The 25557-nt window shown below is 41.4% G+C and overlaps 1 protein-coding gene across 1 annotated transcript in view; it reads left to right on the forward strand.

Annotated features, from left to right (window-relative positions):
- Positions 1 to 25557, forward strand: part of MACROD2 (MACRO domain containing 2) — an 886475-nt gene that overhangs the window by 504467 nt on the left and 356451 nt on the right. The window contains exon 5 of the mRNA XM_009895432.1: positions 12958 to 13079. Coding sequence (XP_009893734.1) covers positions 12958 to 13079 — 122 coding nt within the window. The remainder of the gene's footprint in view (positions 1 to 12957; positions 13080 to 25557) is intronic.

The following is a 25557-nucleotide window of genomic DNA, read 5'->3' on the forward strand; positions in this document are numbered from 1 at the left end:
AAATTTTAAAATGTTTCCTCTTGACTTTTCTTAAAAATGGAGAGATGCCTTTGTGCTTACACTAAAGCTTTGCCTTTTCCTAAAACTTCATGAGCATAGTGAGGCTGTCATCCTGGATTCCTCATCCTTCGCCTTTTCCATCTGCTGCTGCAGCACCAGTAGTAGCTACAAACTTCTCAAAGCACTGGTAGCCATTGCCGCAAAGTGATTTTTCTGGGTCATACTGCAGCTCAGGCACAGGTAAGCACTGTGCCCTGGAAATGGCACGGGTTAAGCCATTGGATTTGGCTTTTTCCAGCTCATTGCCTTCGGACGGGGGGCGGCTACTTTGAGAACATTTGGGGGCAACTACATTGAGAACATTGATGTGCATAAGGTCAGGATGTTTACCATGATTAGTACCAAGCGTTTGGTTTACCTTGGAGGAAAAAAAAGTGCAGCGGTTTCAAGAAAACATGTGAAAGCACATCATGTCTCTGTTTTGTTTTCTCTGCTGCTGTCTTGCCTAACATGTTTTTGTTTGCTTGACTGTATATTGCTCAGCTGGCAAGGTCAGCCAAATTGTTTGCTGCTTCACGTGCTCTGATTTCTGGCTTTTTGTAAACAATAAGAGCTGGTATTATTCTTGAAGCAATTGCTTTCACTGAAAATATCAGTATGTCTTTCCGACAACCCACGCAAGGGGATACGACTCTGTGAAGTACAACTTTGCACACAGACTTCTAAAAATTCCACCTAATCCTCATGCTGACATTAAAGTGGATAATGCAAGTTTGCAGACATTTCCTCTTTTCCTGGAGAAATGATGCATTGAGCTTGTGGGCACTGCGGGCGGCAAAATAACCATTTTGCTTCAATAACAAGTGCAATAAAATTTACAAATATTTTTCTCAATAGGGTTTCTCAGAAATTGAGCAGTTCCCCTCAGCAAGGCACAGCCTCGTGTTTGGAAATGGCATGTTGTTCTTACACTTGTCACCCTTGCAAGCTTTGCCATTGCCACGTTAGGTTTTTTTTTCCAAAGGTGTTACTGCGTTTACAAATTACTGCTACTCTTTCTAGCCCTGCTCTTTCTGGTTCCCAGTTCCTAAACCACGATAGCCTATTTGACTGTAGACTTGAGTTTGAAACTCCCTGCTTGCACTTACTGTGAAACGGTTGTGAGAAGAGTGGGATGCTACGGTGTTACGTAGAGTATAACTTGGCTGTGTTTACATCTGTGTATCTTCTACAGCAAGGCTGAGCTCAAGACAGCTCTTTATGTCCTTCAGCAGCTCTTTTAGGTCATTTCATGACTTTCCAGAAGGTTGTTTAAGTATGCTTTCTCGATTGAGCTGAACGAGGTATGACACCAGTGTTTTTCCAAGGGCTCTTCCTAGTGACGTTGCCGTAGAGAACATTAGCAGTGCAGTAAGCCTCTGCAGTTCACTTTGCAATACATTCTTTTTTGTCTTGGCAAAAAAAAAGAAAAGGAAAATCTTTTCCCTGCTTTCTGTTTTGGTACGTTTGCTCCTACTGCAAATTCAACTGTTGACAACTTCCACTGATGCAAAACACTCAAGATGTTTGTCAAAGCTTGTTTTTCACTTGAATCCACACGAGCATTACATATTGTACAAAATACCATACCACAATTTCTGTTGAATATCCTTGTTGGATGCATTTCATTTCTCTGATCAGCTTTATCTGCCAGTGCTTCTGTGCATGTTTGCTGGAGACTCTGAGCTCCTCTCCACCTCGGTGGTGCCTTCTTGTGTTGTTAGTGAGCTAAGCTGCCATGTAAGCGGGCAGCTTCTGTCCCGTGGTGGGCCAGTAGCCTGGCCAAGCCGGTCACAACCCATGAGAGGGTCTATATGCCTTAACGTGCAATACCGCCGAATTAGATGTTGTGACACAAAAGCAATCTTTGACAGCAAAGGGAGTAACGATGGGTGGTGTTTTCTTGTCAGGGCTTTGTTTCTATCTTGCTGTTCCTCTCCTGGTCTGCGTATCTCCCACAGGTGGATGGGAGTAGACATCAGAAGATTTCAATGTGATGTTTCAGTGATATCAGTGAAAACTCAGTTCTGTGGAGGTTTCCAAAGGAAAACTGATAAAAGCAGAGCCAGCCTTAGGGAGAGCGCGCTGTGTTCAGATGTGGCTGTACCAGCCCGACTGCTGGCCTGCTGGGAGGTGCATCCTGCTGCCCCATCTGCAGAGGTACGGACTGAAGTGCAAACTGTAAGCTTGGGCTCAAACTTAAGGATTCCCAAGACTGAGCAAGCCATAGGCAGAAAGTCATGGGCTGTGTCCTGTTTGCACTGGGTGAAGGCTTCGGTCGTCCGAGTGTGCACAGAACAGAGCATCTTCAGGGTGACTCTACCTCGACTGTACCCTCGCTCACCTGGGCAGAGGATCTGCTCTCGGTCTCGAGTCAAGCCTTAATGTTTACTTAGTTCTGCTAAAATAGTTGCTGGTTTTATTATTGCTGTAAATTAGCCTGTTCGCTCAATTCGTTTGAAGTATTTGGAGAAGTAATAGCTGTTTATTAATCAAGCATGCAGGTAGCACTGTTGAGGCACTGAGGTTCTTCTCTAAATCTATTTTTTTCTTTAATCTGCATCTACAGTATAGCAGAGTCTGCGTAGATATGTGTCTCTCCATTTTTCCCTCCCCCCAAGCCTTAGGTTCAGGTTTGCTCATGCCCCCGTCATCTGCTGGGTTTGCTTTTAAGACGGGTTGCAGAGCGGTGAATTCCAAGTGCTAATGTTTGTTTCACTGCCAGCTGATGAAACTATCTTTCAAACTAGAGAGCATCTCTGGGGAAGAGACTGGGAGGAAACGGTCAAAGGAATTTATCTCGGATGCTCGGCATGCACTGCATTCCTACAAGTTGGTATCTGGAATATGTTGATATCAGGAGGGTGCTTTAGCGTGGTTTCAGCCACCTAAAGTTAAAATAAAATTGATGATAGAAAGTGAGATTCCTCTTCTAGGCATGAAGTCTCATGTTACGGTTCAAAGAGCTGTCCAGTTATTTCACTTATCACACTTACATGAAGCAATTAAAGTGGCACTGCCAACCTGGAATCTAGTCAGCTTTTAAAAATGAGTTAAACTTACTTTTGGGTACTGCGTATGTCCCTGTTTCCATTGACTGTGTGTTGGGTGAGTTTGGGAAGAGGTGGTGATATTAAATTCAGGTTTTTTCCTCTTTCAGTAGCTTTGTGATGTGCTCACAGACGTAGCAGGGGAAACCATCTCTGAAGGATCTGACTAAATAACAGTCTGTGAAATACACAGGATAGGGACTTGCTAAAAGTACAGAAAAGGAATACTTAAGGTGAAGTAAATTGAAGGGACTATGTATATTTGTCTTGTTACAATAAAATAGTAAAAGTGAGATTTTTTTTTTCCTTTCAGTGATGATACTTAAAAGATGAAGTGATAAAGGTGAATTTCTTCATGGAGAAGGTGTGCTATCATTTTCCTTTGCCAGTGTTTGGATCCTTGGTGTCTTTAAGCAATGGTCTCACTGATTTCAGTGGGACTGCTCCCAGGCTTGAAAGTAGTCTTCAAGTTCAGAGCCATAAACACTATATTGCTTGTGAGAAAAATACAGTATCCCCTGTATGAAATGCAGTCCTGTAGCATTCAGGTCTCCTCAGCTCTGTCATCTTAAACTGGGAACATGCATTTAAAATATTTAATAGTTTCAGTCTTTCAGTTTCTAACTTTCTTCTCCCTGTGCATCTACTCCGCTTTGTGAGATGATAAATAGCACCAACAGGCTGCAGGAGGCTCTTCTGTCTGTATTCCAAGAGCAGTGTGTCTGTGGCAAGGGAAATTCTAAACTTGCCTAGCGTGGTTTCCTAAGTTTTAAGTGTTCAAACTTTAAAGTTTATTGTGCTGATTTAGCTAACGCTGGTTTCTTTAGGCAATACTTGGAGAGACTAATTTGATCACCTTTTCCTTTTTTGTTTTAAAGACGACTTGTAAAATTCTTAGCAAAGCATGTATTTTCTGCTGTGAAGGCTACCTAGAGAAGTGTCACATGAAAAAGATGTGCTCCAATTTTTGGAGGTGAAAGAAGTTTGTTCTCAAGAAAATGTCTAGTAAGAGCGGTAACTGTTTTATGTGCCACCAACAAAGAATAGATCACCACAGTGAAGCTATGAATATAATACAATTTTCCTTAGAACTTTAAATCACACTTTATGGCTGCTTTGAGAAGCCCATAAAACTTCCTATTAAGAAAACAATGTTTTCAATCTTGTATTTTAAAATCTTTTTACCTGAAGTGATCTCATTAAAAAAATCGGTATCCCTTCACTAGGCAGATAAAAACAGTGCTGGCAGTTTCCTCTCCCTGCACCTGAGATTATTTTGCTGCTAATGTGTATATAAGGGTGGTTTAGTTTAGTCTTCTGAAAACTCCTTGCTGTGATCACTGATCCTTTCAAATGAAGACCAGTGTTTTGTAAACGATTATGCTGATATTCTTAAACCACATGGGAAAGACAAATATTTTCAGTGATTCAATAATTTCATAAAGGGAAAGGAAAGCCTTGAAGTATTGACGCAGCCAGTCCTGTCTCTTGACACTCGCCCTGCCAAATGATCTGGGGACCTGCCTTGTATTTGCCACCCAGTTTGGGGTTTCCAATGGCCATGGCGAACGTTACACTTTGCGGGGGGAAGGTGGACTCTGTTAGTCCTTACACTGTAGTTCTCTTGGCATGTCGTCTTTGTTTCAGCATCCCTGCAAAGATCTCAACCAAATAATAAAAGGTGGTTTAATAAGAAATGTTAGTAATGTTATCAAAACACAATTTGCACAGGAAAAATCCTTAAAGTAGGAAATAAAGCACTTTTCCTATAGCTTATTTTTAAATTATTAGGGAACTCTGTAGCACTGTTTGGCACTCAGTGGAAAGTGGAAGAATTTCAGTTCTGAGTGTAAATCTTTCCTGGATAAAATTCATCTGGTACTAAGTTTTGTAGTGAGGCTGAGTGGGGTCATGTGGGTGGTGGTGGGATTCCTTTTCTTTTCTTCCTCTCTAAAGGGCATACTTGCGCTTTAACTGGGCGATGTACCCCAGCAGAGGCAACTGAATCGGCTCCAACAGAACTGGGGTGGGCACTGAAACCAGCCCAAGTGTTGCAAGGGGTCTGTGCTTTAAGAAGCTGAGAGCGTAAGTCCATTTCTGTATCTGTGTCCTTGTAATTAATCCACTTCTGAAACTAGAACTGAAGCTAACTTAAACCCCAACATATTTGAAATATTTTTTGCGTACTTTGGACTTGATACGTTTTGCATGTTTAAGGGTAATATTTGCAAGCTTCTCTTTTGAATCAAGAATTGTGTGGTTAAATATACCTTGAATTTATGTGGCTAGTGTTCTATCCTTCACCATGCTGTGCATTTTGGTTTGAAACTCTTGTGGAATGGCAGACAGAAGCTCTCTCTTGTTTAGTGTCTTAAGAATAAACTTGTTTGCCCTTAAATTGAGAGTACTTATTTTTAAGTGCTGAAAAGCTGGCTGACTGAATTAGTAGGTGAATTAAAAACAAACTCACTCCCAAACATCTTTCACTGCTCAATAAAGAGAGAATCTTTGTGGCTCATGCTTTCCTACAAGTAGCAAACATAAACCAAAAGACAGATTAAGGCATCTTTGTCTATAGCCTTGTCCACTGGTGAAGAGGAGTAGTCAGAGAAAGGTGGAGGGCATTACTTGGGTCAAGGGGGTCGCTTGGTACGGGTTTCCGGAGCCACTCAATGCAGAGGGCACATGGCCGACCTCTGCTGCTACAGCAAAATGAGCTTTGCTGTAGTGTGAGGGGGACACAATCTGCTTGGGGCAACATAATTTCGCCTGTTCTGTATATTAAAGTCTTAATTTGGGTCGATGATTTGTAGAGGGGAACACAGATAATGTTTGAGCATTTCTGCCGCAACTGCTTTAAGTCCGGATTAAGGAAGAAAACAGAAATAGCAAGTTGCGGGTGTCATAATTTCATGTTAAGCCCATGTCGTGTTCATTTCATGTTCATTTGTATCACACTGCATTATGAATATCCCAAATGGAGCTGCTGCCTTTTAGCTTTACGTGTAGGCAATTATTCCCATCGAAGTTGTGGGGCCGTCTGTCTAGTCGCTGCTTTGACATCTGTCATCGTACCACTAAATTGCTTTGTAAAACCTATTACTTTGGGGTATAGTATAGTGTCTCTTAATTGCACCACTTGCTTCTCCTGCCTGAACAGAGCCTACTTTTGTTTCCACCGTTAATGGCGAGGCCCTGATGGCGGAGCGATGCTGAGAGTTGGTTGATGGGAGGGGAACTGCTCTGGGATTACACGGGCATAGTTGGCCCTTGTAGTTTATGATGAGCGCGGGTGCCAAAAAGGCTTGGGTTTTCATTTGTGTGACTTAATTCTCTGGCCGGCTGTTGAGGCAGCGGTATAACCATTGCGAACAAGCTCTCTGTGTTTTTTAGCTTCCCACAGATGCCGAGCAATCGCTCTCTACTAAATGCCGGCTATTGAGCGCAGAGTTGTGCGGCTCCCCGAAGGATCTCTCGGGCTCAGCAAATCCTTTGCCTCTCCCTTTGGGAATATTGTTTTCTGACTGTCTCTGCTGTCTCGTACTTAAAATATACAGCTAACCCACAAAGAGGGATGCCGGTTAATCATTTACAATAAACATATTCTTTTACCTTTTCTTGGGCAGACAGTGCTGTTTAGGTGAAAAACGGCTTAGATATTTTACCCAAATGATTTCTAGATATCATAGCTTTTGCGGATAAGGAAACATTTTTTTGGTTCACCCAAATCAACTACTTAATCACTGAAGGCAGCTATAAAAGGTACAAACTTCAGATTGAGCAGTACTTACTGTTTCAAGCCTAAAAAACTGAGACTGTCTCTTTAACTGCTGATAAACCGCAGTATATATCTTTTATAAAGCAAAGAAATATTTCTCAAATGAGCTGTGTCATATGTAGTCAAGTTCAGCATTGCATGATCTGTAAAAGATGCTGTCTTGTGTTTAAAATATTCAACTTGGCTAATCTAGTTTTGGAGACAATTATTAGTAAATAACTTAAATTAGGCTGTGGTCCTGGGGGATTCATTTCAGCTGAACTTAAATTAACAGGTGTTTGTTACACACTGAAAATGCACATTTTACGTGCATGTGCATGTAACCAGAAACAGAAAATGAACAAGCTGAGCAAATTTGGATACTAAGGCATTAGGTACATGCATTTCTTAAGAACGGGGATATTCAGTGCATACAAGTGTCTGGAGGGAATTGCATTTCCCATCAGTTGAACCTCAGCTATCCCTTTTCAGTACCAATATGATGGGTGTTTATTGTGTAAATCAACTGATAAGATTTACAAATGGAGCCCTAAATGCTCTGACTTTTTTGTCAGGGTGGGTTTGTTTTTTTTTTAATATAAATTCAATGGCGCACACAGTGTGGTAGCTTCCTTCTTAAAATTCATACGGTTCCTGCTGTGATTGACAGGCTACAGCTTCATTATGCAGTTTGCTAGATGGACAGATTATGGCTATGAATGCGTGAATAGGATGAAGGAGAGAAATGTGTAATTGATTCTAGCCGTGGTCGGCTGGTTCATTAACGGTGTGAATGTGTCTGTAAGGGAAGAAATAAGAGAAACTTATTTGTAGTTCTTCAGTTGTTTGAAAAAAAAAAAAAATTCATTATGCTAATATTTTTGGCATCCAGTGTCACTCTTCCGAAGAACAAGGGAAAAGCAAATTGCTTCAAAAGTAAATTGCATCAGTGCTCCAGGTTGGTTTTATAGGCACAGTCAATTCTCTTCATCCTTTTGCAACTGGAAGTTGTGTTTTGTCTTTGCCCACGCTGCTCTGCCCTGTCTCCATAGCAGTGTTGGGTAAAAACTTGTGTGACAAACTGTGTTAAGATGTATGGATTGACTTCTTCAATTAAAATGACCAGAGGAAAAAAAGCCTCATTGGCCTTTTTACACGTAGTTTATATGCTACAGTAGACATAGGTTTCTTTTTTTCCTGGCCTATATGGGCATTTGAGGGGAGAGTTGCTGTGCTTTTGAAGAGTTGATTAAATGTGTAAATTATATTTACTTTCACTGGTGGCTAAGTCGTTACAGGGCTGTTATAAGTGCTCAAGCGCCTGTTCCACCTTCAGATTAGCGCTTGGTTTACACGAGTTAGAGTGCTTGAGGGGGAAAAAGAAGAAAACATTGGACAAAACCAAGCAGAGATGTGATACAGAGTGTGCGCACGTGCACATTGGTGTGTGATTGTCACAGGCCGTGCTTTGGCCACCAGAATTTCTACCAAAATGCCTGGAAGTGAAATGACCAAAAAGAGCAGTGGATTCTGTAAGCTCTCCTTGGATCGACCGCATGTTGCAAGGCAAACCTTAGAAAAGGCAGTGTGACAACTAAATGTTGTCAGCCCTAAAGGAGCTACAAAGCACAGTTGTACAGCATAGGTCTGTGCTGCTGCTTTCTCTTGACCGCCCCTACTGTTTCTTTGCAAGCCTTCCTGTAAGGGGAAAAAATATGTCCTTCCCTTATAACTATCATGTTAAAACTAAGCAGCTTCATTAGCATTAAAAGCAGTTTGATCCATTGCTGTGGCCTGATCCCAGATGAGAATATACCTTCCTCTGGGGCTCTCTGCCTCTGTGTACCATTAAACCTGTAAGCAAACATCTCTGCTCTGTGTACACAGAGAAAGTGATTTACGGACATGTGGATTGCAGCTTTCTTTTTAATGAAGTTTCTTATCAATGTGCTTGGCTGGAGGACTGACCATAGTAAATCAGAAGCTTCAAAGCAGTGCTGGCAGCTTCGTTTGGCATGAAAATTAAAGTACTACGAATGGCAAGCGTGGCATCCTCTGAGAGCTGACTGTTCCCAGTTTTACTGCGTTTACCTGGTTTTGAAGAACAAAAAAACCCATCACATTAAGGGGACACTTTAGGGAAATGTTTGTGTCCCTTGCTCCTGTTTGACCTCATTAAGAACTGCTCAGACAGCAAAGGGCTGCAGGAGCTCCAAGAAGGAACAAAGCTGTTTGGTAGCAGGGATCTCTAGCAGGTTTTTCCAGCCAAATTAAATCTTTCTGGAGTTTCTCTGCATTTCCCCCAGTTTAAAAACTTCTCGGTGGTGAGACCACTTCTGTTCCGTGCCTCTGCGCGCGCAGTGTACCTTCAGCCCGTTCTTGTGCTGGTCCCCATGGCAGGTGCTCCAGTCTGCTGTTGCCTTCTGCAACTGGTTTGCCTTCTCCTGCGGCGAAACTTATTCCTGCACATGTCCTGCGATGGTCCTTTACACTTGAAGCCCAACCTGGAAGTCATGTTTGCTTCAGAAAGGCTGTGTGCCTGTTTAGGGTGGATGCTCATCTGGCAGTGGGTAGATTGGTGTGGAAGGTGGTCAAGTAGGGTTTGCGTGTCCACGTTTGTCCCCTCCAGCGGTGCCGGAGGCTTGCATTTGGGGCTGGCTGCTGTGGTGGGTGACCAGGGCAGCAGTTCTGCCCCTTCATTGTCTTGTAGACAAATGCCTCTGGACTTTCCCTTCCAGCACTTCCCCCCCTCCTCTGGCTCCATAGCATAGGAGTTTCTCCAGCGCTGCAGCTGGGGGAGGGGGGAAATGTCTGAGCCGAAAGGAAACTTTATTATGACAGACAAGCTGGAAAATCGACAGAGTCTTCATAGATATATTAAAAATAAATGGTTCTGCTTCAGCCGGTGCAGTCTGACCCTCATATATTAACTGCATGGGCTGGGAGGGGAGAGTGTTTTTTTTTCTGGTTTGTTTGCTTTATGCCTGTATAATCTCAATAGGGTTTACCTGCCTGCAAACCGTACCGTATTGGGGAATAGCTTGAGCAGAATAATATATAGTTTAGGCAATGTATGGATACACTGATTTTTATTGACAGCGTACAACAATAAAATTGCTACTTCCCTGTTCGTCTGCTGACCGTGAAACAGACTGGCAAGTTATTAATGCTGCTCTGCTAGTAAAGGCTTACTCTCATGTGTTTCAGAATAATAATGTGCCAAAGAAAAGCAATTTTTGCTAGCAAACTCTGTAAACAATTACAATAGTTTTGATATTTTATAAACCAATTCATAACCATCTTCAGTGTCCAGTCTCAAGCGCCACCTATTCTGGGATTGTAAAAATTAAAACATAAAAGCTAACAACTGCATTAAAGGTTACCTATTTACATGAAATGTCTGGTGAGTGATGGAAGGTTGCTAACGAGGCACCATGGAAATGCTAAATCAGGTCGTTCTGAAAAAAAGATGACAAAAACGCTTCCCATTCATTGAACTGAGAATTTTTAAAATTAGTGTTTAATAATGGAAGACTGAAGGAATGGACTTGAACATTTAATGAGTGAAATGCATCTAGAAATTATACCAAGGGGAGTTCTATGCAGAAAGGCCCAAGCAAGAATTTGGTACTCGGGCTGTTCCCTAAAACTCCTGCTTATTGTTAAATAATAAATTAATAGTTTAAGCCATTATGCTTTGGCTTTTAAGCAGCTGCACCTTGAAATGCAAGTTGACTCGGTCTTAGCAGAAAGAGGGATATCTTTTTTGATTCTTTCCTTTATTCATCTTTTACACTTTCTTTTTAAGTTGGTTTTATAGTTGTTGCTGTATTTGCTTGTTGGCTGCTGGGTGTTGTGAATCTGAAAATGCATCACAGTACCTCTGATCTTAGTGTCTACAAATGGAGAATGACCTTGATTGAGATCAGGTTTACTGGTATATTCCTTCCCCCTTGCTCAGTAATTGCAGCTTGTCTGTTTCAAAAACATAAACACAAGGAAAAAGAGTGAAGAGAAGCTCTTTCACTTTCTGAAGTTTCCAACAGCCAAGTGCCAACACTTCCAAACAGAAACTTTCCTTGGAAAGCTTCAACCTGAAGGAAGCTGCTGTAGTCATGGTCTGAAATGATGGTCTTTGCTGATGGAAGTACTCACACAGCCTTATCTCCACAAGCAGAAGCAAATTTTAAACTAGCTGTGCTATTTCTTTTCTTCTAGGTCTTAATAGTTCAGTTCATTATAGTAGCTAAAGCGCACCTGAAAAACAAACGGTGACTCTTTTCTGCACTCTGGGTGAAGCTTTTCTGCTTGTTTCAATCGCCTCCTATCATCCTGCTCGCCAGTGGATAAAGACTCCACACTGGTGTGATGGTTCAGTTCCCTGAAATGCTGTGGGGAGGGTTCGCTGGAGTCACTGTCTGGCAGCTGTGACATTCAACAGAAATTATCCAATCTGTCAGTCCTGTTCCCACAACTGGGGGGAAAATCACTGCGATCAAAATGGAGGGAAGAGTAGTTAACTTTACTTCTCAGTAGGGTGGTTTTCTGTAGAAGTTGGCAAGTTTAGCTCTTGTGGGTGTCAGTTTCCCGTTGCAGCCAATTCCTCTGTTTTCTGGGCACTGGGATTCTCTGATGTGCTTTTATTTGCTGAATATTGATACTTTCTGGCTAATGTAAAGAAAAAGTTTTGGAAATGTTCAAAACATGCCTCAGAGCATAACCCACCTTTTTAGTAGAGACCAGGATTTGACAGATGATGCCGGGGGCGGGGGGAGGGGAAGATGGCATACATTTTAATGTTTGACTGTTTTCACTTGTGCTTTGGTATAGGTTGGAGGGAAATAATCAAAGACAGCTTGGACAAAGAATAACGGTGTGAATTCTGTAGGATTTGTGAATCAATTAAAATATTCTGGAGTGTAACAACAGCAGATGTTGCTTAGAAACCTGTCCCATATGGGAGAGAAACATAACCTAACCAATGGGACCAGCAGTACCAGAATTGAAAGCGTTGGCCTAATCCCTTTTTGTGGCAATGTTGCAAAAAATAGTGCCACTGTTTATTGCTGCTGCTGTATATTGTAGGGGATGATAAGAAAGGGGGAAAAAAAAAGTACCTGACAGCATAACTCATTCTTTTGTGTTCACATGTGCTATAGAAGAATGGCACTTGAAAAGTAAATGTGTTTTCCTACTAGTCAAGGCTGGGGGGGAATGAAAAACAAAAATCATGATACCTTTCAGTTTGTAGATTTCTCTTCAAGGTTGTTTTTTTTACTCCAGGCTTTTTACTTCTTTTTTTCTTTTTTTCTTGTAGCACTTTAGAGACTTTGAAGCATCTGATTTTGATGATTCCAGAGCGTGTCATACCTAAGATACTCCCTGACTGTACTTTCTGTTCATTCGTTTTTTTCAGCGTATTTTGTTTCATTGCATGGTGTCCCCATCTGGTCTGATGGGAAAGTACATTCTTTGGATAACTAACACATTGGTCACAACTTTTCTCCTCTTAAAATGGCTGGCACAGGCTGCCCAGAGAGGTTGTGGAGTCTCCCACTTTGGAGACATACCAATCCCGCCTGGACGCTGTCCTGTGCAACCTGTTGTAGGTGACCCTGCTCTGGCGGGGGGGTTGGACTAGATGATCTCCAGAGGTCCCTTCCAACCCTGACCATTCTGTGATTCTGTGGGTGCTGAGAAAAGACTTAAAGTATTAGACAAAAAAGATGACCTGTGTATTGCCATCAAAGTTCTGAGGTTTTGTGCAGTGAACTTTCCCAGTGAGAGGACCTTCAGGGGGTGAAAACAAAGGGGGGGTTTCAAACGGTTGTACAAGATTTATAGTTGTACAGCCCTAAAGGTTTAGTAGGGTAGTTATGAAAACATTTTATCTATCCTGAATGTGGTCTGCAATAAACATAACAAATGTTTAATGCATCTTCCTCATTTTTTCCATCAGTCCAAATACTTCAAAATTTAGCCTTTACTGTTTTTCATTTTTATTTAATTATCAAAGTGCTATCTTGTTATGTGGTTTCCACTTATAAACATTTTCTTACGTTATTATTCCTAAGTAAACCACCTTAAAATCTCTATTTCTTTGTCTTGCAGATGTGATCCATACAGTTGGGCCGATTGCAAGGGGCCATCTCACTGACACTCATAAAGAAAACTTGGCAAATTGCTATAAATCCTCTCTGAAACTGGCAAAAGAAAACAACATCAGATCAATTGTAAGTACTCCATGAGAAAACATTATTTTTCTCTTTTGGATCTTTGTTTTCTTGCTGTAGAACAACTACAGATAGGATTTCCTGCTGTACGTGATATGAAGAAGCAAGAAATTGGATATAATTTGGCCAAAATAGTTGCTTGAAGAAAGGGATATGCTTATTTCAGGAGTTAGGGAAAATCGGCCTTAGTAGTAGGGCTACAAACAACTGTCTCTTTAAGAAAGGGAGGGAGCTATTCCTGTGGCTCATTCTTAAACTGTAGTATTTATTAAGAAAGACCAAGAAGCCACTGGTCAGGAGGACAACTGCATGCAGTATTGCCTCCTAAATAGCTGAGAAGTGATTAATTTGTTACTTACTCTATCCTTAATGTTTCTTCCCCAAAATAAAGGTATTGGTCAAGTGGCACTGTTTTAAAGCACTCCCTTGCCAGAATGCATCATAAAATAGCCTGTTATGTGATATTCCATTGAATCATAATTTCTTTGATTGCTTGAAATACACGTTACACTTTTGTACCTCAAAAAGCCAGATTGTCAAAGTCCCCAGAGAAAAGGAGCTGTTCCTTCTCCAGCTCTGGAGCTTTGATTCTGTAGCTCAAGCCGTTGCAGCTGAAGTCTTTAGATATCTATAGGTTACTTCCCTATATGTTTAACCCAGAAGGACGTTATCACCTGGGCCTGACTTCCTACATTTTGGATCATTTTGGCTGGTTGTGTGATAGCACATATATTTGGCGACTTAAAATGCACGTGCTTAATACAATAAACATTAGTTAGACCAATGATGTTAAATTAGGGTGAAATATTTATTAAGGGAAAGCTATTAACATTGAGAAGTCACAAACAGAAAATAAAGCTTTTTGAGGAGAGGGGCAGGACAGGCGTAGGGCTTAGAGCCTCAGTTAAATGTGCCCCTCAGAGCGAAACCTGATAAATATTGCTTCTTTCCTTCTTTTTGGTGTAAACTGCGCTCTTCACACTTTTTCTGCTAATTAAATCCTACACCTCAAATGGTGTCAAGTGAGCCCTCTTTGCCATTATCCAGCCACAAAACAGAGGTAGCCAATTCAGTTGTTAATTGATTATTATTATTTTTTCTTTTAATGCTAGGCATGTAAGTTAGAACTGAAAGCAACCTTGGGGTGGGGGGATGTGTTTTGAACTCCCCTGGGATTGTTTAAGCATCATACAAGGATGTTACTCCGTCCTGCTGTGATTCTCGTTGGAGGCAGTAAGATTTCTGCTCTTGCTCCTACGTTCTTCCTTATTCCTGCCTTTAGGCTCTAGGGAATTACATGCTGCTGCTTGGGCATTCAGGTTAGTGAGAATAAAGCTCCTGACGTGAGGGGGATAGGAAGGGGAAAAAAATTAAATAGTGAAATGGTGTAAAAAAAAAAAAAAAAGTACTGAAATAACAAAGGAAAAACTGCAGTGAGCATTGGTCAATGCTGGTAATGCTTGCATCTGTAGGGATCCTGTAATTTTAGGACATTCTAGGTGGCAGCTTGGTATTTAATGTGGAATAACAGAGTGGTCATACTCGTGGGTTTTGTGAAAACTAGCTGGATATTTTAGTAAGAAAAGATGACCAGGGGAGAAATCATCCATGGATTATTTCCTTGCTGGTTAAGAGCTGTTGACTGTGCACCTGTTTGAGATAAAAAATACTCAACGCCCAGACTTGCAGGACACAGCTGCACAAGCTGAACAGGAGCCAAGAGCCATTCATTCATACCAGCATTAAGAAGCTTAGCAAGCAATATGGATTTTAAAGTCCACATGACAGATCATGGGCTGTTCTGAAAAGCCCTAAGTCCGGTGATTTCAGCGATGCTTTGGGAAGTGAAGGCTACTTGAGTGTCTACCCTAATGAACAAATCAAGCCTGGAGCAATGTACAATGTATAATTCATTCAATTAAGGAGCAGTAGATTACTGTGAGTCTGAAGAAAAGAATACAAAGTGCAAATGGGTTTCACGAGATCCAGTACAGCAGACATAGAGGGAAAGGAAAGAAAGTGAATAAAAATACCCACAGACTCCTGAGGCTCACGGAGATCAGGTAGAGAGAACAGAAGTACTCAACTTGACTCGAATAGGCAACACGCGAGTGTGGACTGGATTATGGCAACAGATGCATTTGCAATAGGGAGAAGATAAACAAAAACTGGGGGGGGGAGGAAGTTACCTGTGTAAAATAGGGAAGAAAAAATCATGTGTGCTGATTGACAGCATATTTTAGTGGCCTTTTTAACAAGAAGGTGAAATGAGCATGGGAAAGAGAAAAATGAGGAATTTTAAAATAGGTACGAAGTAAAAGCAGTATACTTAAGACATACAAATAAATAGGTATTGATGATAAGTTGTAGTATACTGAAAGAATTAACTAAATGAGAAAGCATTGGAGCACCAGCAGTAGGAGCAAGTGAGAAAGAAGCAGCAAGAAGGCACGAAAGCATTGTAACAACAGGAATGTGTTGCCTTCAAAACAAAGGACAGCCAGTCTAGGAATTAATGCAAAAAGGAGTGGGGGGAACCCCACCACAATTCACACTGTTTTGAACATGAGTTGTGTCATAGGAATTAGAATTGCTGGTGGCATTATAAAGGAAGAGTAATGATGAACGGCGATGTATCAAGTTGGACAGAAGTGTGTAGGGTGACTCAGGGTGCACCGCTAAACACAGTTTAATTTAACATCTTTATTAATGATTTTTGAAGAGTACATAAACAGCTCATTAATTACATTTACAAATGATGCTACATTAGGCAGTGTTGCAAACACTAGAAAAGGACAGAGATATATGATGACAATTGATTAGAGACGGCGAATATAACCTCATCCAGCATCCGCCACAGCACCAGAAGGGAGTTTTTGTCTCTGCTTAAGTGGCAGATAGGTCAGAACCAGAGTTGGCAGCTACAGAGCAACTCAGTATGGGAAAAGACGAAGTAGCATATGGTGGGGAAAAATAACCCAGTTTGCAAATAGTCAAAGGGAGAAGCGTGCTGGAAAACCAGCATAATGAAGAAATGGTCTTGAATAGTAAGCCTCAAATCAGATATACTTACAGCAGTTACTTGTTTTGTTTCAGTATTATATATTGTTGAGCTGCCTATAGAGGAATGATTGTGCCATGGAGGTTGTAGTTTCTCTTCCAAATGGACTGGGGAGAACAGGAATAAGACTTGGAATAGATCAAAACTCACTTACCCACGTGTATCTGGATGTTTTACACGCTGAGGAAGGAGAGCAATGATCTCAAAATACTGTGTAAATTGTAAGATGCAGCTTTATGGAGGGGGGGAGAGAAGAATCTTGTGTGTATGACAAAATGGCAATTAAATGGTGTAGCTGATTCACAGAATTCACAGAATGGTTTCCAAGGTGTTCGGGCATGGATCAGGGCAACTCTGTGCTAACGCCTGGGGGAGCACTGAAATCTCATCTGAAAATGCTCTAATCTCAGTATAAAAAACAAACACAAAACGACCCCACAAAAGTGATGGGTATAACCAGAAGTGAGATGAGGGAATATAAGGAAATGCCACTCAGCGTGATTGCCGAGGTTTGTAATTCACTGGCAGGCCAGCCATGGGCAAGGATTTGATGTGTATCTGGATGTTTTACATGCTGAGGAAGGAGAGCAATGATCTCAATGATCTCAAAATACCGTGTAAATTGTAAGATGCAGCTTTATGGAGGGGGGAAGAGAAGAATCTTGTGTGTATGACAATGGCAATTAAATGGTGTAGCTGATACTAGTTTGGGTTGTGTTTGTATCCAAGGTGTTCGGGCATGGATCAGGGCAACTCTGTGCTAACGCCTGGGGGAGCACTGAAATCTCATCTGAAAATGCTCTAATCTCAGTATAAAAAACAAACACAAAACGACCCCACAAAAGTGATGGGTATAACCAGAAGTGAGATGAGGGAATATAAGGAAATGCCATTCAGCGTGATTGCCGAGGTTCGTAATTCACCAGCAGCCCAGCCATGGGCGAGGATTTGCATAGCTGTTAAGGCAGAAAAGAGCCTCAGGAACAAATCTGATCGTCTGTGGGATTGTTCAGAGAAATCAAACAGCCCCTGACATTTGTCTCCTGTACCTGTTTTCTCAAACCTTTTATGTTCAATATGAGGTTTTGAATGCTATATCAGCTATTTTCATACAGGAGTTGGTCTCTCTCAGGTCACGTAATCCATCTACCTTTTAGGTTACCAAAGTAAAGTTTACGTTTGTACTTGTTATCTGCCATTCCCAAAAACGTGCATCTCTTTCCTTAGCACTTGTTTATGTAGCTGTGCCCACCGTGGGACACTTGAGCTGCTCTCTGACTATTTGTGTGGCCATCGGTGCAGGGGGAACCTTTGTGTTGGATGAGTATCATTTACACGATCCTCTGTCTGGTTAAGAGGCTACTTGAGACATTGTTTCTGTTTATCTCCACTTAAGTTGGTACAGATCAATGGGAGAAAAAATATTTAAGGTAATGCAAGGAGTTTATTTTAGGAGTAAATAATTGGCATCTAAGCAAATTAAGTTTTTTAAACGTTCGGAATAATTTCCTAATGATGTAAAGAATTGTAATTTGATGTTGGTCTCTTTAACACGCTAGTAGCAATTGCTATCCTACATCAATTAAATCTCTACTGCCCAAACCACTGGGGAATACGTTATAGGCATCAAATCTTCACTGAAAGAAGAAATAGTGAAACTATTTCAAAATATTCCAGTAGATGCTTTTGCTGTTTTCCTTTATTGGTTTTCTAAATAAGTGTCTTACAGGCCAATTAATTGTTAGGTTATCAGGCAGGCTAAGGGAGTTGTAATCACTGTTTTCAGGAATTAAACTGGTCCCCTGTTTACACATAGTTTGAAGTTACTTACTGTGCTCTGACTTTTTCGGAGGACCTCCTGTCCTGCTTATTTTGCACACACCGCTTTGAAGCCATCCGATACCCTGGAACTTCTCTGAACATCAAGCACTTCCCTGCCACGTACTTTGGTTGTGGTTGAAAAAAATTTCGAGCAATTGATGTCTGTCGAAGCCGGGATAGCAGTTAAACGGGCACTTTCTGAACTACACAGAAAACAATAATCAAAAAAAAGATGCTGTGCGTTGTTGTGGCTGGGATCCAAGTCAAAAGGGCTGTAGTGTGTTTGCAGAGGGGGAAGTTGGTGGTGATGCTTCACCCAGAAGGCAAGGCAGGCTTCCTCTGCGACGGTTAACGAAGTGGACAAGTTTTATTTGGGACTACAGCTCCGCTGTTGTTCGGCACTGCATTTGGCATCACAGTCTTCACGATTGCTTCATGTTGGCAGGGGGTGAATTAACAAGGAGTGTTTCTTCAGGCTGCGCTCTTTGACCTCCACCTCTAGGGAGAATTATGGCTAATGGGTGTGTGTGTGTGTGTGTGCTGGAGGAAATCCTCAAAGAATGGGGCTTTGTGAGTTGCAGGAGGCCTGCTTACCACCGACAAATATATTAACAGGGCTGAATACAAAAGACAGAAATGTTTCCATCGGATCCCTAGAGTCAGGTAGGGAAGAGTTCATGCTCTTCTAGAGCTTTATGAGATTAGTTTGCTGTTGCATTTTAAAAAAGTACACACCAAAATATCAGTCTGTTTTTCTGCCTGGATGTTTGTGCTGTGGATGCAAAAGCTAGTTCTGCTCCAGGGAAAACCTCTTAGCTCAACACAACTACCCCACTCCTTCTGTCTAACAGCTATGAAAGCAAAAGGCCTTCTAGAAGTATCTCAGCTGTAAGAGCACCTATTCAAGGGCTGACTTGCTCCTCTTCAGGTCGAGTGGAAAAGCCATCATATTGCGGTGGGATGGCTGGTGACCTGTAACGATGGGATATTTCTGGGAGAGTAGGTTGTCTCTGGATAAAGTGGGTCCTTCCTGTGCACGCAGCTTCTGCTGCACTCTGGTTAGGGTTATTAGAAAAGTATGTTAAATAAGGTCAGGACACTTTTTCAAATCCACATTGTTCCTCCATTTCTGGGGTTTAAGTCAGTGTAGGTGATGCATATTACTAGCTGTGCATAAACAGTACTTTTAAATCGAAGTACTATTTGAGACTTTGTTAAATATTCTTTTCATGTAAATATTAAGTTAATCTACAGGGATTTTCAATTTATGCTTTTTGTAGGTGTTTTTCAAAGACAAGGGTCACTTAATTTTATTTGTTGTATTGGCAAAGTTAATACTAATGTAATTCACTTGTACAGAAACCCAGCTCATTAATTATTCAGAGCACTATATAAAAATGCATTGAGGGATACCTGCCACTTCATCCATTTATAGCACTTAAAAGACAATTTGGTTATTTTTCAGTTGTCCTAAATATTTGTCCCCAACTGTAAGTGTGGATTTGAAAAACAGACTTTGCAGCTATGCACTAATATTCTTGGTATTTGTACTTACCTTTAAAAGGAAGACATACTTCTGATAGGCTCCACTGTTTCTTTGAGCTGCATTTGAGGGGAGACACACTTAGCCTCTCTGGTGCCTGAATCTTCAATTGTAACTCAGGGACTTAAATTCTTAATATCAATTTCAAACCTAGACTGTCACCAGCTCCTCCTTTTCTAAATTATAAAATGCATCAGAGGAATTTTGCTTGAATTGTTGAAAGGCACTTAGAATGGTGTACTGTAACATACTGGTCTAATGGGTTGCTTTACAGTCTTGCCTTTCCCTGCCTTGTTCTCTCACGATGCGGAGTTATGTTTTAGGGAAAAGTAAAGCAATTTTACTGTATGTCCTGGTTGCGGCAGGGATGGGGTTAATCTCCCCCGGAGCCGGCAGGGGGCAGGTATTCCATCCCACGTGGCCCATGCCCGGGCTATAAGAGGCGGTAGCCGGGGCGAGGAGAGGGGTCGCCACTCGGGGGTGGGCTGCGGCGGTGCGGGTCCGGGCGGTGCGCTTCGCGGCGGTACTGTAATCGCGTTTTCGTCTTTTCCTTTTGCTGTTCTGTTAAATTGCGCTCTTAACCCACGAGTTTGGCCCTGTCATTTTCTTTTTCCACGACTGTGGGAGTTGTGCGAGCGGCTGCGTGGTTCTTTGTTGCTGGCTGAGGCCAAACCACGACACTGTATCATCTGGTTTTCTTATATGGATTGATATCCATCAGTCGGAAGAGTTGCTTTGGAAGGAAATTTCACAGCATCATAAATCCATTTAATGTGTTTCTTTGGAACACTTGTTTAACATGTAAGCTATGATATGACCGATCTTACCTTTCAAACTGAGTTTTTGCTCCCGCTTAGCCTTCTGCTTTTTTCTTGCTTATTAATTTTTTCTTAGGTATTTTCCAGATAACGTATTTTAAAATTAAGCTGCTACATTATGGTTTTAAGTTTGCTTAATTGCCATGTTGGCTTTTTACACCTGCATCAGATGAGGAGGTTGTGATATTTCTTATTGGTTACAGCAATTGCTATAGCTGGCCGTGTTTTTTGTTAACTCAAGGTGAACATGCTGCTGTGTGTTGCACAGCAACAACCTCCAACCGTTTCTTCCAAAATGATCTTGGCAGACTGAATCGCAATCCTGTTCCTTCAATAAAGATTTCATTAAATAAGATGTATTTGGCAAGATCCAAGTGTAAATCGTTACACCTAAACAGAGGTGCTCATTCAGCCGGGAACGTTTGGGGACTGATTGCAGCCCTAGGCAGAGGTTCCCCGGAGAGTAAGCTGGAGTACGTAGTGGATCCTATGTAGTGGAAGTGAGTTGACCACATCACCCTGTTGAGGGGAAAACCAAGAAAGGAGCAGCTGTAGAGTGACCATTAAACAGGCAAGACCTATGAGGTTACCTATCGCACTACCTTTGCAGAGCCAACGGGACCGTTGGGTCCACTGTGGGGAAGTGGAGCCAGTGTTTCAGCCAGGGATGATTAGGGAGTCCGAAACAGCACCAAGAGTAGAGTGAAAGAACACAGTTTAAGTCCAGAGAAATAGAAAACTAAAGTCGAAGAGAAGAGGACAAAAAAATGTAATGCATAAAAAGTATTGAAGAATAGAAGTTAATAAATAGCTGTCTGGGGATAGGACAAGAAGTAACAGCCTGAATTTATAGGCATGGGGTTTTAGGTTAGAGATGGTGAGGAATTTCCTAGATGGAAGGATGATGAAGCATTGTGAAAATTGTTTAGGAAAGCTTTGTGGCTCAGTCAGTGGCTGTATGTGGGCTCATCTTGAGCATTTGTTGAAACCCAGGTTCTCAGTGCATCAAGTGCTGCCAAAGGCGCAAAGGTTGAGGTTGGGCAGCGGGGCTGTGGCAGCCTGGAGGCAATCGGCAGGTAGCCTGCCCGCTGCGGGAGCTGGCTGTACAGGGCAGAGGCAGGCAGAGTGTTTGATGTCGCAAACAGAATTCCTTTTAAAAAAAAACCCTTGTTTTAATGCTCTTGTGTTTTCATTGCTTTGGTCACACAGTTGCACATTTTAATTATTTATTATTTTCCTCTTTGCCAGTTTGTTTTTTCCGTCTTGCCAGTGTGCCACTGGGAATGGTTTTCCTGTTGAGATAAACGCCTCTTGTTTTGTGTTTCTCCTGCTCTCTGGCTACCCCTCTTTATCACCGTGGAGGGTTTTGTGCAGACACTGAGAAGATAACCAGCGTAGGGTGCACAAACAACACATGTAACAACGTTGCAACTTGTGTATGCTTCTGTTTTTCTTAAGAATCCATTTAAACTTTGTTTCTGCCACCATGCAGTTATGTATTCAGTATATCTCTCCTTGGAGGAAGCAGATTTGTCTTATTTCATGTTTGAAGCATATCAGTGTTTGTTTTCTATGGTCAAGAGTGGCAGGAGCAGCTCAGAGGGATACATGGATCAGCTGTGAATATATTTCATGGTAACCGACCACATAGAAACTATTTGTGGTAAGGATGATGGTATGACCTGATGTGATTTTTTTTTTTTTTTCCCTTTAAGTATGCTACGAAGACTCCTGAATATGTATATCCCTTTTTCCCCTCCCCACCCATCCCAGGTGTTCAGAAGTGTTTTGAGTACAGACGGGTCAGATAAGGCCCAAAACTGCGTGAGTGCTTGAACTACTGCTGACAGACAGGTCTCAGGATGCTGGGGCTTAGATACTGCACCAAGAGGCGTTAACAGAGGGCGAAAACCACTGTAATCCTTCCACCCGCCTGGTTCAGCTCCTTCTGCCTGACCACAAACAACTGTCTGGATAGGATAAAGAAATAACGGCGGTGCTGTGATACACGGATTGCACTGCTAGGGAGTCTCAGCTCTTCATTTTGTTGTTCTGTGATGTCGCTGTTGTAGCTGTTCTGCAACATGGTGATTTTGTGATGGGAAGAGGGAGAAAGGTTAGTTATTTTTGTTGGGTTTAATGCAACGCTGAATATATGCTTTAAAAAAACCCACAACCAACCAACCAAAAACCTGAGCTGGTGGAAGGAAATGGTTTGTTCAGGAATAAACTCTGCAAGTTTGTGTATGTGATGGGTTTAACATGTGATAATTCGCCCATCACCCTGTGGGAATCTGGTGCTTAAAAGGATGAAACTTTCTAGAAACATTGCCCGTTGGTTGGATAATTGGGGAACTGTCTCATTAGGGAAGGACAAAGTACAAATCTGTCAGACAGTGGACCAAGATGCTAGTTATATGAGACAGCTCATAAAAACTAGGGATTGCTGGAAAGTCTACACCATAAAGTGCGGGGGAAGAGAATGATTTATGTTTCTATACAGAGGAAATTGTACTGGAGGGGAAAAAATAATTCTTCTTTTTGATTGAAAAAGGAAAAAATTGTAAAAATAGACTAGAGGAATTCTTATTTGCATGCAAATCTTGGCTGTCCGGAGTCAAGGGTATAAGATGCTTGTCATTATTTGAATAGCAGATTTTTGTAATGGAAATCTATAGTGAAAGTGGGCAAATACAAATCTCTAACAAAGCTCGTATTGCTGATAGGCTGTGGCCGTCGGGCTCTGTGCAAACTTATTGCTGTCCATCTACTTTACTTCCTTCCACTGACCTGTTCCCTGTCATCTTTGCAGTTTGTAGGCTCTTTGGGAGGGCTTCTATTTGCTCTATGAAGACATTCTGTATGTGCTATGAATGTGCAATCCCTGCTAAGACTCGTGGGATTCACAGCAATAAGAGTAATGGCAAATAATAGTTGCAACAGGGTCAATTGTTTTTTGACACGGACTGCACTGACTCTCTCGTCACCAGAAGTGGAGTCAAATTCTGCTGGAATTAGAAACTGCTTATTCACAGGTTTTCATGCTGGAGGAACCCTCTGTGAATGTATGAAGGGCTGGCTGGCAGATAGTGACTTGTCACTACCAGGCTTTTTTTCCTTGCAATTTAATGGTGAGGAAAAGAAAGCGTGATGCTGCATTGTAGCACTGCGTGGTGTTCACAAGGTCCTTGTCACTTGGCATTTTTCATCTGATCATTTTGAGACACTTCTGTACCTCCATCCTGTTTGTTTAAACATTGCCTTAATTTATCTGTACAAAGCACTACCACGTGAAACTTGTATCTGCTTTTTCACCTGAAATCAGTCAACTCTTCAAATAGCAAATTGTGAAAAAATATATTATTTTGAATTTTGGTTTTGATATTTGCATAGCTAGTATAAAGCAAATAAAAAATTAAAAGCATAAATTATTATGTGGGTCAGATGGGCATCATAATACTTAAGTAGGTTTAAAAAAAAGTATTTCATTTCGGCATATTATCTGTCTAGGGTCAGAGTAAATATATTGGAAACCGATTAAAAAAAATAAACAGAAAGGGCATGCTTTGAGCCTTGTTTGCAGGTCACTAAATATGTCTTTCCTGAATTGCTACTAGTCACTTGGAGCCACATGCATTATACAGAAAAGATATATTCTGTCATAGCTACCTATAAAGAAATAGCAACCATCGTAGTTAGATATAAAATTTGCACCCTTACCTGAGAGGTTTTTAATATTTTTCCAATATGATGAAGTCACATTACCTTTTAAGGTCTGTACAAAGTAAATTCAGTGTAATTAGAATAATTTAGTTGAAGTAATGAGTGGTACATCAGTATTGTATTCTGGTGAAGTATTAATTTCTTTTATCTGAAAAACTGTTCTTGCCAAACATAAACTACACGCAGTCTGTGTTCAAAGTGAACAGTTTAGCAGCCTTATTTTTTTCAGAGCTGGCTTCCTATCAACTCCCAGTGATGTCTGCAATTAGGGTTTAGAGATTTGTTCATGGCACAGGTGAAAGCAAATGTAGCACACGGAGTTAGTAGTTTTGGTAAAGAAAACTATGAATGAAAAGATACGTATTGTAGAGTGACTTCCCATGGTTTGCCCTAGAAAGACATCGCTGCAAGGGGGACAGAATATTTTTAAATTGGGACACTTACAGGCAGATTATTTTACCTTGTTATGCCTTTCCTTCCTAAAAAATGACTAAGCTAAAGCTATAAGCCAATAGCACACGTTTCTGTAGACTGCAGTTTGCTTGAGCATTTCCTTTACTAGTGGTCTTATTAAAAACTAGCATTTATTTTTTTCACGGTTAGTATATAGTAAATCTTACATTGCAGATCTTTTCTCTTTCTAAGAGAAGAAATCAGTGTATTACTAGTTTTTGAGTTGCTATACCCTTCTAAACTTGCTCTGACATACACTGGCTGGATTAAATCTCGATAAATTAAATCTCAACCTGTCTCTATTCCACACAACCGTGCGCTTGAGAAGAGGAGCAGACATGACACCATGGTTTTTGTTCATACCGGATGATGTAGTTTGGATAGAAGCCTTGGATGACGATCTCAATCGAGAAAACCCATGAACACGGTGCAGTTCTTTCCCCTGCTTGTGCAAAAAAAGGGGAAAACTGTGAGTGTGCCAAAACCTATATGAAAGGTGAGAGAGCATAAGCCCAACAAGTTTTTATATTTATTACCTGTTGGCATTCCCTGTTGTGGAACGCATCCCTCCCCATGTCAAGCACAGACACTCAGGTGTTGTGCAGGAAGTTTTGCTAGTGTAAGGAGATAAACCCTCCTAGCTTGTAAGCAGATGATGCTGTTTCAATATGACCTCTCCGTGCTCTTTAAGTTTGCCTGCACTGGATTCGTCTCTGGCCACCCTTGTAAACATGCTGCTTTGTGTTTTGGCATGTGGGAACGGAAATGTGCCCCCTTCCTCCTCACATGCCTGAAGCTGAACATCCGAGTGTTTACGTTAGAAGGCTTTGTACCTGCCTGTCTCCTGCAGAAGGAGGAAATGTTGCCATTACTGACTCTAGATTACCAAAATGTTTTTGGTATTGATGTTAAATCTCCATCTCCTATTCAGTTCTCATTTATGTCCTTTCTAAGCCCTTGTGTAAGCGTCTTTTCCAACTGGATCATTGCAGATCAGAATTTTGTTTTTCAAAGCAAAATACACAGTGGTGCAAAGCATTTCTTCGTGCATCTGTTACG

This window comes from Charadrius vociferus, unplaced genomic scaffold, assembly GCF_000708025.1.
Source record: "Charadrius vociferus isolate BGI_N301 unplaced genomic scaffold, ASM70802v2 scaffold112, whole genome shotgun sequence".
NCBI lineage: Eukaryota > Metazoa > Chordata > Aves > Charadriiformes > Charadriidae > Charadrius > Charadrius vociferus.